Genomic DNA, 12,948 nt, shown 5'->3' with positions numbered 1-12,948 from the left:
GCTGGAGTGCAGTGGCCGGATCTCAGCTCACTGCAAGCTCCACCTCCCGGGTTCCCGCCATTCTCCTGCCTCAGCCTCCGGAGTAGCTGGGACTACAGGCGCCCGCCACCGCGCCCGGCTAGCTTTTTTTTTTGTATTTTTTAGTAGAAACGGGGTTTCACCATATTAGCCAGGATGGTCTCGATCTCCTGACCTCGTGATCTGCCCGTCTCAGCCTCCCAAAGTGCTGGGATTACAGGCTTGAGCCACCGCGCCCGGCCTAATTTTTATATTTTTAGTAGAGACTGGGCTTCATCATTTTGGCCAGGCTGGTCTCAAACTCCTGATCTCAAGTGATCCACCCGCCTCGGCCTCCCAAAGTGCTGAGATTACAGGTGTGAGCCACCAAGCCAGACCTTAGAATATCTTACTCCAGTATTTTTCATACTGTGTTAATAGTAACCCAAAATTAAAAAAAAAAAGAAAAAAAATACATCTTACATCACAACCCATAATACACACAAATATAAAAAAGTTTCATAAGGTCTTACTTAACTCTAAGACAGAGTTTCTCCATTGACATTTTGGTCTGGATAGTGTTTTGTTGCACTAAGTGGGGGTTGCATCCTGTATAGTATAGGGTGTTTAGCAGAATCCCTGGCTTCTACTCACTAGTTGCCAGCCTCTCTCCCCCTACCTTGTTACAGCCAAAAATGTCTCCAGACATTGCCACCTGTTCCCTGGAGCCAAAATTGTCCTGCTTGAGAACCACTGCTCTAGTGTGTGTGATGCATTCTGATGATTTCTATCCTCTTCTGTTTCCTTTTTTAAAATGCTATTTTTGACCTACTAAGTTGTTTCACAACCTGCTAATGAGCTGTGAACAACTGCAGACAAACAGGACCTCAATGCATATTAACATTGATCAATGGTAATGCGCATTAGCTGTGTGCCATGCAGAGCACTTTTGAGGATATCAAAAGTATTTGGTATTTGGAGATTCTGATAAGTTATGAGACAAGGAAAGGACATTGTGTTGAAGAAACTTGGATTTCATGTTACAAACATGTTGACTTGAGTTCCCATTGCCACTCACTAGCTATCTGACTTGGGTCTATTCTTGGGGCAAAATAAAGACAATGGCTTTCCTACTTAAGTGATGAATATGAGAGTTAGATACCGTAAGTAGAAAATCTTAAAGAAGTACCTTCTGACAGCTATCATGAAGATTGTTCTGTGGAAGATTAACTCTATCAGAATAAAGAATTTCTGCAAAAGATAAATTATTGCAGAGTCACATCTGCTCAGCAAGAAAGTAAGAGGAGGCTGAGGGCACTGGTATTCTTGAGGAATGCCTCTGAAGGAGAAATGGGGGCATTGGCCTGAAATCTCCTTCATTCAAGTTCTGACAGTGCAGAGGGGTGCCGCTGATCCCAATATATCTCGGATTTCCTAACTCTCTTTAGCATTTACTAACATTCCAGATGTAAAAAGTGCCTCAGAACGACCCTCCAAGGACGAAATGGCAAGCAGACCATGGCTCCTGTATAGTTTACTTCCTTTGGGGGGATTGCCTCTACTCATCACTACCTGTTTCTGCCTCTTCTGCTTCCTGAGAAGGCACCAAGGTGGGTTCTATTTTCCCTCTGCCCCCAGTATCATACATTCTTATTTCTGGGGCTAAAGGATTTTTAGTTTCTTCCTGTTGTTTTCTTTCCCAATCCTGTAAACCATGGATAATGATTTTCTAGAAGACAACTCATACTTGTGCTAAAAAGCCAGATGGGTTGGTTGGGGCTTCCTTGAGTCACGAGAGAGGCGTGCTTACCACAGCACAGTGTTCCAGCTGGAGTTGTGGCAAGCACAGCCCATTGCTGAGAATTCATCATTCTCTTTGCATCAGTCTTAGGTTTGTGTAAGAAAGAGCTCTTCTAAACCTTAACAGGATTGGAAGTTGAAACAATCTCTCAGATCAAGAGATATGATTTATTTTGTATTATCCTCTTTTCACAGCCACACCACATCATGCCAGTCCCACACACACCCTTATCTGATTGAAGAACCAATGTTCCCAGAGAAAATTAATATGTCTGTACTTTCTGTTGCCATTATAAACATAGGCTTGACCTGAATCCTTACCCAACAATAATGCATTTGAAAAATGTGGGTTTGGCTATGACGGGAATGGTGTGATATTTTGAAAATAATTCCTTTCTACTTTTGTAAGAACTCCCTCAATGTCATGACCAAATAAGGAAGAGAGGAAAGCATAGAGAATTCTGATCTAGCTTTGGCCTGAACTACTTCAGTTTTCTCTTTCTTTTTTCTTCTACTCCATTCTCTCCCATTCCTGTTTTCACAACACCAGCTACAGTGTAGTTATAGAAACTGAGCTAGATAGAGCAACCCTTATTCTGTGTGTCACAGGAATAACCTTTGACTGGGCAAAAGTGCTTCTGATATTTTGGAGTGAGAACTTCTGGAGTTCAGAACCTTCTCTGGATTCTGAAGAATTCTCTCTTACCCCAATTCTTCATCTGCAACTCCATGGCTCTTTCTACAGCCTCTCTGTATCTTTCATCATCTTTCTTGAGACTGCTGGAACCTCTCTCAGAACTTCAGAAAAGGAGTCAGGGATAAGTCTTTTGATTTACCACATCCAAAGTGAACTAGGTGGTAGGAGATCTTGGCTACATAGGTGACAGGACAGCAGCATTTCTGGCATTGAATATGGAATGTCCCCAGAGCAAGGACTTCCAGTCTCTTGCAAGTGATATACTAGATCCTTCCCCTTCCTCTTAGATATGCCATGGGGCTATGCGGACTGAAAAGTGATGAACCAGAGAGAGAGCTGGTCACTGTGAATTCTCACAAACAAGTGTGTGCTAGGCAAAGCAAATTAACAAGCCAAAACTAACAACACTATCCCTGGCATTCAACAGGGTAAGCATGGGTGGCAAGGTGGTTTACTTCTGCTTTCGTTACTCCTTTCGATTACTTCTTTTCCTTTTGTCTTCCAGGAAAGCAAAATGAACTCTCTGACACTGCAGGACGGGAAATTACCCTGGTAAACTTGATGTATCTGTTGAAACAAACGCAATTTGTGTTATACTGTGTTTATGTATTTATTCAATGAATTTATACAACACTTACCATGTGCCAGGCATTATTCTATGTACCATGTATATATACCTATTTTTAAAGATGTGAATTTTGCATTCTGCTCTCTATGCAGCAAAGGCTCTTTAGGGTTAACAAGTGTCATAATAAGTGGTTCTTTGGAAGTTCATGGGAGGCAGTCTAGATCCAAGACAGAAAAGTCAGAGACTGAACCGTACAACCTTGACTCTGCTGTTGCCTGTTATGTGGCTTCAGGGTATTCATTTATTTTTTATGTAAACACCTTAAGGTCTTTCTGGAAGAGAGTAGGGAGCTGATGAAAGAATGAACCCATAAAAAACCTCATAAAATTGTTAGATAACTTCATAAATAGCACCAGCAAAATAGAGGCATGATCTTTGGCTTAGTTATTACACAGGTCCCTGGCAATGTGTATGGGCTCATCAAGGAAGGGACCACCCAGACTAAAGGAAGGGAATTTTGAAGTCAGTCTTTCCTACAAGGTTTGGAAAATAAATGTAGGCTTTTCTTTTGAGTTGAATGTTATGGAGATATTAGAACTAAAAACGAATGCAAGACGAGGCAATATATTTGTGAAAAAGCATTCTGAAGCTCTCTAATTAAAACTAAACAGTCATAAATGAGATACTGCAAAGGAACTTGATGTGTACGTGCGTTTCAGTAAGGAAAAATAGTGATAAAGAGGTAGTAACCCTCTTAAAAATTCCACAAAAGACAAAGTCGATACAGCCAATAATTCTGTATATAATATTAAATGGCATTCAACATTCCCCACCCAGCTGCTTAATTTTAAACCAAACCAAATACACTCAACTTGACAAACTTCTATTAAGTTTTCATGAGCATCAGTAGGTACTGTGTTGAGTGCTAAGGCTTTGTTCCCTCAAATAGGGAAATTTTCTTGAATGTTATTTTCTTTCTATAGTAAATAATAATAAAAATTTCATTTGATTACAATAAGGCCAGAGAGCTATGAAATTATTTAAGACAAAAATCTAAATAATTTACTGTGCAAGTAAAACCCAGGTTGGTTAAGCTGTGGACATTTTTCTTCCTGTGTAGGCTGGATAAATTACAATTTGAAGCTTAATTCAAAAGGGTATTTTCTGTATGTGCAATTGTTAGGGAAGTTTGTTTTAAAGTGTTTTTGCTTGTCACAAGAATCTGAAGATTTTTGCCCCATTTCAGTTGTCTAGCGTTTCAGAAAATAATCAAAAGGATACCATATTAGATCCTTGGGGCTAAATATTTCTTAACGTAAAACTAGTATGGGGACTGTGGAGAAATCAAAGTACTGAAAGGAACCGGTATAAACATGACAGGAAAGGAACTGGTACAAACATAACAGGTACATATGAAAGCCAAAGCTCTGATCTTAATCCAGAATGGTCCTTTGAGGGCATAAAGTGCTTGCCTAATAAAAACCACTGAATTGTACACTTAAAAGGATGAATTTCATGGCATGTGAATTATATCTAAACATATACTATAAATACAAATTTTAAAGTGCTTTGTATACCGCAACCTGCCATAGGAATGTAAGGTGGGATTGCTGTTTCCGGTTTTATCATCCCTATCCACCACACTGCGGTGCACTGGCCTTGTGGCAGCCAGCCACTTTGACGGGGTGCCACAGCAGGGGTGCTGCAGAGCACTAGATTTTCCTTTGCTCCATTCACTTTAACAAAATTTTTCATGGAAATGAACCCTTTCTTGGGATGAGAGACAGGCAACTGAATTGACAGGCTTAAACAGATTGAAAAGTATCACAGGATCCTTGTTGATATATTGAGGACTAACGGCTGTTTTTCAGTTCACTTGACAGCCTTCTTAAGTGTGCCACCTACTGACTTCAACCAGGCTCCTTCCAGGGGAGTTGGGAGTACTTTTTATCTTAGCAAGCAACCTCTGCCTCTTTCAGTCGCTCAGCCTTACTGTTATTTCTGGGCAGCCACCACATCAGAGGGTGGCACTGTATCGGGAATTCTTACCTAGCTTCTCAGGATAAAGCCAGACATGCTTGCATGATAGAGCTCTGCCAAGGAAATCTGCCACAGACATCCTACTGCACATAGCACAATGAGAATGACAAAGGACCAGATAAAGTGTGTAGACTTTCAGACTGTATACCTGATACCTTAAAGGAGTTAAACTAGACGTCAAGAGCATAAATCGATGCGCAAAACTTGAATTTAAAGAACTGAAAAAGCCCCTAGAATGAACACATCTTTGTCAGGTGAATCTTTGTATAGGTAGGAGTGGCTAATAAATAACTGCAGAGTGAGAAAACATCAGGACTAATTTTACTGTTTGTTTCTACAAATTCACCTTTTTCTCAGAAGCTCTAAGATATTTGGCTATATTTGAAACTGTAAGAATTTTCTTGCCGGGTGCGGTGGCTCACGCCTATAATCCAGCACTTTAGGAGACTGAAGCGGGTGGATCACGAGGTCAGGAGATTGAGACCATTCTGGCTAACACGGTGAAACCCCGTCTCTACTAAAAATACAAAAAAAAATTAGCCAGGCGAGGTGGCGGGCCCCTGTAGTCCCAGCTACTTGGGAGGCTGAGGCAGGAGAATGGCGTGAACGCGGGAGGCGGAGCTTGCAGTGAGCCGAGATCGCGCCACTGCACTCCAGCCTGGGCTACAGAGCAAGACTCTGTCACACCCACACACACACACACAACACACACACACACACACACACACACAAATTTTGACAGAAATAACAACTGAAATATTGTCTTAGAACTTTTTCTAAGCTTTATCTTTACAAAACTGACATCAATTCTTTCATTTGAGGTCTCAAATTATAATAATGTATCTTGGCTAACTCATAATATTTATCCTTTCTGCCCCCTTAGGCGATATCTGTTCTGCTTTATCCTTAATCTTTTTATTCTAAACTGCATTAAATGCTATTCATCATATTATAAACTGCCTGAAGTTTTCATAGGATATTTTTTGCTTTTCCATCAATTTGGGCTATGCTTTTATCTTGAAGGGGATTAAAAAATGTTCTGTGACCTCAAAAGTGACCAGTAATAAAGCACAAAATAACTATTTAGGGGTGACATAGTGATTCTCAAGCCTTTCATCCTTTAATAATTGAGATTTAGCTGAAAACGTAGATGTCAGCAGCATCCATGAGGGACAGTAGATTATTTCTCGCAATGGACATGACTCCATTGAAGCCTTTCATTCATAGTTTGCTAATGAATATGCACTACCGTGCCTAAGTGTCACTTAAAACCATCCTTTTTTCTATTGTAGGTTGATGTTCCCTTTAAGAATGAGCGAACGGAAGCAAGCACCAGGCAAAATGCCCAAGTACTGCTATCAGAAACTGGAATTTATGATAATGAGCCTGACTATTGTTTCAGGATGCAGGAAGGGTCTGAAGTTTATTCTAATCCATGCCTAGAAGAAAACAAAACGGGCATTATTTATGCTTCCCTGAACCATTCCATCATTGGACTGAACTCAAGACAGGCAAGAAATGTAAAAGAAGCACCGACAGAATATGCATCCATATGTGTGAGGAGTTAAGTCTGTTTCTGACTCCTACAGGAACCATTGAATGATCAGTGTGTTGACATCACTGTCTGGGCCCAATAGGATGTCAAATAATATTTCTCAATTTGAGAATTTTTACTTTAGAAATGTTCATGTTAGTGGTTGGGTCTTAAGGGTCCATAGGACAAATGATTAAAATTTCTCTCAGAAACTTATTTGGGAACTTTTTATGTTATAGCCTCGGACAACAAAATCTCTCCAAAGCTGATTGACGTCATGAATAGCAGAATAGTAGAATGTTTAAACTTTAGTTACATTTTACCTAATATACAAACTCGATCTTGCCTTTGAAGCTATTGGAAAGACTCCGTAGGGAAAAGAGGTTTGTGTTATCTGTATCAGTTCACTACACACTCTTGAAAACAAAATGTACCAATTTGACTAACCAACCACAAATACAGTAATGATTGTAATGATTGTATATTTCAAGTCAGTCTTCCATAATAAGAAATTTTTCCTGTGTCAGTCTAAGAATGGTGTTTCTTGCGGGGCGCGGTGGCTCAAGCCTGTAATCCCAGCACTTTGGGAGGCCGAGACAGGTGGATCACGAGGTCAGGAGATCGAGACCATCCTGGCTAACATGGTGAAACCCCGTCTCTACTAAAACTACAAAAAACTAGCCGGGCGACGTGGCGGCGCCTGTAGTCCCAGCTACTCGGGAGGCTGAGGCAGGAGAATGGCGTGAACCCGGGAGGCGGAGCTTGCGGTGAGCTGAGATCCCGCCACAGCACTCCAGCCTGGGTGACAGAGCGAGACTCCGTCTCAAAAAAAAAAAAAAAAAAAAAAAAAAAAGAATGGTGTTTCTTAAATGCAAAGGAGAAATCATTTTAGGCTTGATGTAAGAAAATGAAAATAATAAACGGTGCAATAAAAATATAGAATATGCCAATTGGACGTAGGGTAGATGTTCCCCATACCTGGCAAACAAATGCTTATATCTACTCTGTTAGATTGATAAGTAAATATAGGTGTTAATGGAGCAGTCAACATATAGCACATTTACGAGCAAAGTAGAGACTCATGTTTGGGTCACATAGACTAATGGATAGGAATGTGACATAATGCTGCTGAATTAATATATTTAATATACTTATGGGCATCCAAATAGTTTAAAAGTTAGAATAGGTATTATTGGGTAAGTGAAGATAGCTTAAACTGCTTCATGCTTGACTTGATAGCAAGTTAAAGTGCAATTAATGGAATGGAGGAAAACCCAGAATATTCAATTGGTCAGTAGGGGTCAATATGCTTTCATTCACCACATCTGCATCTTGCTGTTCTTCTTACTAAGGAATCAGGGCAAATCATCTGTAGTGACATATTTTAGTTTGCTAATCATCTATTTTAAAATACTGAGGTTGCAGCCACTTAGGAGTATAGCAAAAGATGGATTCAGATTTTTGGACTTTCCAAAGCACTTGAGCTAAATTATTTCAAAAAGAGTCTATAATTTTATTCAACAGTTTGAGACGATCAGAATTCTCAGGTGCTGCTACTGAATAATGTAATAGTCTTCATTCAAAGTGGATAGCAAAGGCTAAAATCCATTTGAACAAATATGTAAGCTGAGCTGCTGCACAAATGAATGTGATGTGATGTGTGTGTGTGTGTGTGTGTGTGTGTTTTAGGTAGAGTTGGTGACAACAGAAATGGTGCATGAGAAACTGATCAAAATGACATTACATTTTCAGTTTGCTTATGAAGCTCAAAATACTACAGTAAATGGGCCATTAAAGAAAATAATATGTGAAATTGTGGAGTTGAGAATATGCGTGGGGTATACATACAAAAAGAAAAAACTGAGGTTTTGTGGCGGAGAGATTCTCTTAAGTAACACTGGCATTTTTAGCTCCTTAGATTTGGGGGTGCAGATACCCATTTGAGTCACTGTTATTTTGCCAATTACACCTAGAATTTTAAGCAACCAATTCGAGATAGGCTCTTTTAGCCAGGGTGCATTTGTGGACAACTTATGTAAGAAAGACATGTTAGAATAGCTGCTTGTGGTATTCTTAAAATAGAAACAGGAAATATGGGGAGGATACATTTAGCTGTCCTCTTATCAGATGAACACACAAAGTTGAACAGTTCCTTTATGATTCTCTCAAACTTAAAAGCAAAATATTTCTGTCTTATTTAGCATATTCTTAGTATGTCTTATAGTAAAGATAATGCTGATAATGATTTGTCTCTAAGATTTATTAATATATTTGTACTGCTTGCCAAAATCACAAATCATTTATGTTTTTATTCCTTTTCCAAATGGTGTCAGAGACATATATGCATTTTCCCAAATGAATCTATTTCACTATTATTTACATGGCTTACTTCATTAGTTTATAGATGGTTTGAGAAAAATAATATGTAGATAATTTAATGGTTTCTCACAAATTTTAAGCTTGTTGATTGTGCTCAATAAGAAGGTAAAGTTATTAAAACTTATTTGAAATCAATTTGGCATCTGCTTTTGTACCCCAAAATGTGTGGGCATGAATAGAATACTGATTCTTAAACCCCCTGACACATAAAAGCGACCTGAATAGCTTGCTAACTGTAGACTATTTGCTTGCAGCACTAAGAAATTCTGATTCAGGAGGTCTAGAAAATGGTTCTGTAATCGTCATGTTTAAAAGACATGCCAATCGATTTTAATATGTTTCCCAGTGTCCACAATTTGAGAAACCTAGTAGAGGCTAGGTTTGGTATATGTGGTTTATTTGATCAGTTTTGTGCACCAACCAAAACTATCTAGTCCCCAGAATGGATTCTCTGGCGTGATCATATCTATTTTGCTAAATATATCAACTTTTTTTCAGAGCACTTTTAGGTTCAGCAAAGCTAAGCAGAGAGCATTGAGAGTTTCTATAACGTCTTCCCTCACACATGCACAGCTTCTCCCATCATCAACATCCTGCACTTGAGTGGTACATTTGTTACAATCAGTGACTAGAATTGACATGTCATTATCAACCAAAGTTCATGGTTTACAGGAGGGTTCACACTTGCAGTTCTTTGGGTTTTGACAGGTATAATGACATGTATCCACCATTATGATGATTGACAGAATAGTTTCACTGTCCTAAAAACCCTCTGTGCTCTACTCGTTTACATCTCCCTCCCAACCCCTGACAACCACTGCCTCTATTGTTTTGCCTTTTCCAGAGTGCCATACAGTTGGAGTCATGCCCCATGTAGCCTTTTCAGATTTGCTTCTTTCACTTAATAATATGCATTTAAGTTTCCTCCATGTCTTATCATGGCTTGATAGTTCATTTCTTTTTAAAAATGAATAATATTCTGTTGTGTGAATGTACCATAGTTTATTTATCTGTTCATCTACTGAAGGACATTTTTGTTGCTTCCAAGTTTTGACAATTATGAATAAAGCTGCTCTAAATATTCGTGTGCAGGGTTTTAGAAAAACTTCAATTTGAAATTCAGGGGTACATGGGCAGGTTTGTTATACAGGTAAACCAGTGTCATGGGAAGTTTGTTGTACAGATTATTTTATCACTCAAGTATTAAGCCTATTAGTACCCATTAGTTATTTTATCTGATCTTCTCCTTCCTCTCAACCTCCACCCTCCAGTGGGCCTTAAATGTCTGTTGTTTCCCTCTATGTTTCCACGTGTTCTCATCATTTAGCTCCCACTTATAAGTGAGAACATGCAATATTAATTTTCTGTTCCTGCCTTAGTTTGCTAAGAGTAATGGCTTCTAGTTCCATCTATGTTCCTGAAAAGGACACAATCTCATTCTTTTTTATGGTTGCATAGTATTTCATGGTGTATATGTACCACATTTTCTTTATGCAGTCTTCCATTGATGGACATTTAGGTTGATTCCATGCTTTGTTATCGTGAGTAGTGCTGCAGTGAACATATGCCTGTATGTGTTTTTAAAACAGAACAATTTATATTCCTTTGGATATATACCCAGTAACGGAATTGCTGGGTCAAATGGTAGTTCTGTCTTTAGCTCTTTGAGGAATTGCCACACTGCTTTCCACAATGGTTAAACTAATTTACACTCCCATCAACAGTGTATAAGTGTTCCCTTTTCTTCACAACCTCACCAGTGTCTGTTATTTTTTGACTTTTTAATAATAGCCATTCTGACTGGTACGAGACAGCATTGTGGTTATGACTCACATTTCAATTTTCATCTCCTTTGTATAAACACCAAGGAGGATGATGGCCGGATTGTATGGTAAGAGTATGTTGAGTTTTGTAAGAAATTGTCAAAATATCTTCCAAAGTAACTGTACCATTTTGCATTTTTACCGGCAATAAATGAGACTTACTGTTATTTCACATCCTAGCCAGCATTTAGTGATGTCCCTGTTTTAGAATTTTGCCATTCTAATAGGTGCGTAGTGGTATCTCATTGTTTTAACTTGGAATTCCCTAATGACATATACTGTTGTGCATCTTTTCATCTAGTTATTTGTAATCCATGTATCCTCTTTGGTGAGGTGTCTGTTTAGATCTTTTGCCCACTGTTTAATTGGGTTGTTCATTTTCTTGTTGAATTTAAGAGTTCTCTGTATAGTTTTGATACAAACCTTTATCAAATACGTCTCTTTTTCTAGATTGCAAGTAGTCCTTTTTTTTCTTTTTTAAATTTTAGATTCAAGGGGTATATGTGCACGTTTGTTACATGGGTATTACATGTATAATGGTGAGTGTTGGGCTTGTAGTATACCTGTCACCAAAACATTGGACATTGTATCCAGTAGGAATTTTTCAACCCTCAACTCCTCCTCACTATCTTCACAGTCCCCAGGGTCTATTTTCTCCATCTTTACATCCATGTGTGCCATTTGTTTAGCTCCCACTGGCAAATAATTTATTTCTGTCTGTGGCTTGTCTTCCTCTCAATATAATTCATAGCACTTATTTGTTATTACGTTTCCTGTAACATTAGACTGTGGGCTTCTTATGGGCAAGGACTATGTCACATTCTTCCTCAGTTTTTCAGCTCAGTGTTTGGCACATATTAGGATTAAATAATGTTTAATTAATGAATGACTGTATTTGCAAAGTACTCTCTTGATACTCAAAGGATGGCGCTCAAATCAGTAGCATGGGAATCCTCTGGGAGCTTGTTAGTAATGTAGAATCTCAGCCTTCACATGCTAAATAAGTATCTACATTTTAACAAGATATTCAGGTAATCAGTATGCACTTTGATGTTTGTGAATCTTGTGTTCCACTTAACCTTTATGAACCCATCTTTCTCTACCCAAAGTCAGGTGTAGTAGGACTCCAAGTCGCATTTACAGGATAGACTAATTTAGAAAGTTCTATTTTAGGAAGAAACAGGAAAGGCCGCAAAGTAAAAATGACAACTGAGAGAGCACAATACTATTTTGTAGAAGTTTTGCTAAACCTGAGAACATGAGAACTGAAAGTCCTGTGCTAGAATCAACTTACAGTTTCAAAAATAAGTTCTAGGGGGTTAATCTTTAAAATCGGGCCTTTATTTTGAAGTTGGTCAGGTTAAACATTCCATGGCAATTGTTTTATCTGCACATAATTTATAACCACCTATTAGCACTTACCAATTTGCTAGGTTCTGAGGTTAGTATGGTTGAGAAAGATTTCATTCCTTCCTGACACTGCTTATGGTGTAGGTGAAGTAGAAGATAAACAAAAAATTATAATCCCATTTTTGAATTTTGTTGTGGAGATAGGTGCAAAATGTTGTGAAAACATCATCAAATTTTATGTTTCTTGAGTATAAGAACTATGTGTTCTTCACTGTAGTAGAATTCATGTTCCTAAGATTGAGGGTTTTGAGGTACCCCTAAATAGTCACATTCCTCTGGCTCTACAGATTCTTGGCCAACTGAAAAATAGAGGAGTCAGCTTGGGAATAATATTAATAATAAAGATGGATTGACAAGCACAGCTTGGGCCCCAAACCAAAATGTGTTTCCTACCTATTCCTCCACCTAATCTTGCTTGACTTTGGGACCCCTTTATAGGAGAGTTTGGTCTACAGAAAGATACCTACCCAGTCATGTGGGGAATGTCAGCGTGCTTCAAGTTTCCTTGATCGCAAAGTGGAGTCAGAGATACAACTATAACCTCCTTGCCTTTGATGCAAGACGTTCTTTCAGAGGCTAATATGGTTAAAAGGGTGAGAAGCTCTGCGCATCACACCAGTATGCTAAATCAGTTCTCTTTCTGTAAGAAGCCTGCAAGAGGGCAGATCATAGGAGGACCTTTTTTTTTTTTTTTTTTTTT

The 12,948-nt window shown here is 38.7% G+C and overlaps 1 protein-coding gene across 3 annotated transcripts in view; it reads left to right on the top strand.

Moving 5' to 3' along the window:
- Positions 1–6,852, top strand: part of BTLA (B and T lymphocyte associated) — a 37,360-nt gene extending 30,508 nt beyond the window's left edge. For 2 of the 3 annotated variants that reach the window (XM_017858609.1, XM_017858608.1), the window contains 3 exons: positions 1,464–1,607; positions 3,000–3,046; positions 6,395–6,852. In XM_017858609.1, coding sequence (XP_017714098.1) covers positions 1,464–1,607; positions 3,000–3,046; positions 6,395–6,670 — 467 coding nt within the window. In that variant the 3' untranslated portion in view covers positions 6,671–6,852. The remainder of the gene's footprint in view (positions 1–1,463; positions 1,608–2,999; positions 3,047–6,394) is intronic. The other variant, XM_017858610.1, reaches the window with a different exon arrangement.
- Positions 6,853–12,948: the final 6,096 nt, after the last annotated feature.

Source organism: Rhinopithecus bieti, unplaced genomic scaffold (assembly GCF_001698545.2).
Source record: "Rhinopithecus bieti isolate Rb0 unplaced genomic scaffold, ASM169854v2 scaffold_45617, whole genome shotgun sequence".
NCBI lineage: Eukaryota > Metazoa > Chordata > Mammalia > Primates > Cercopithecidae > Rhinopithecus > Rhinopithecus bieti.
This window is presented reverse-complemented; position numbering and strand designations above follow the sequence as displayed.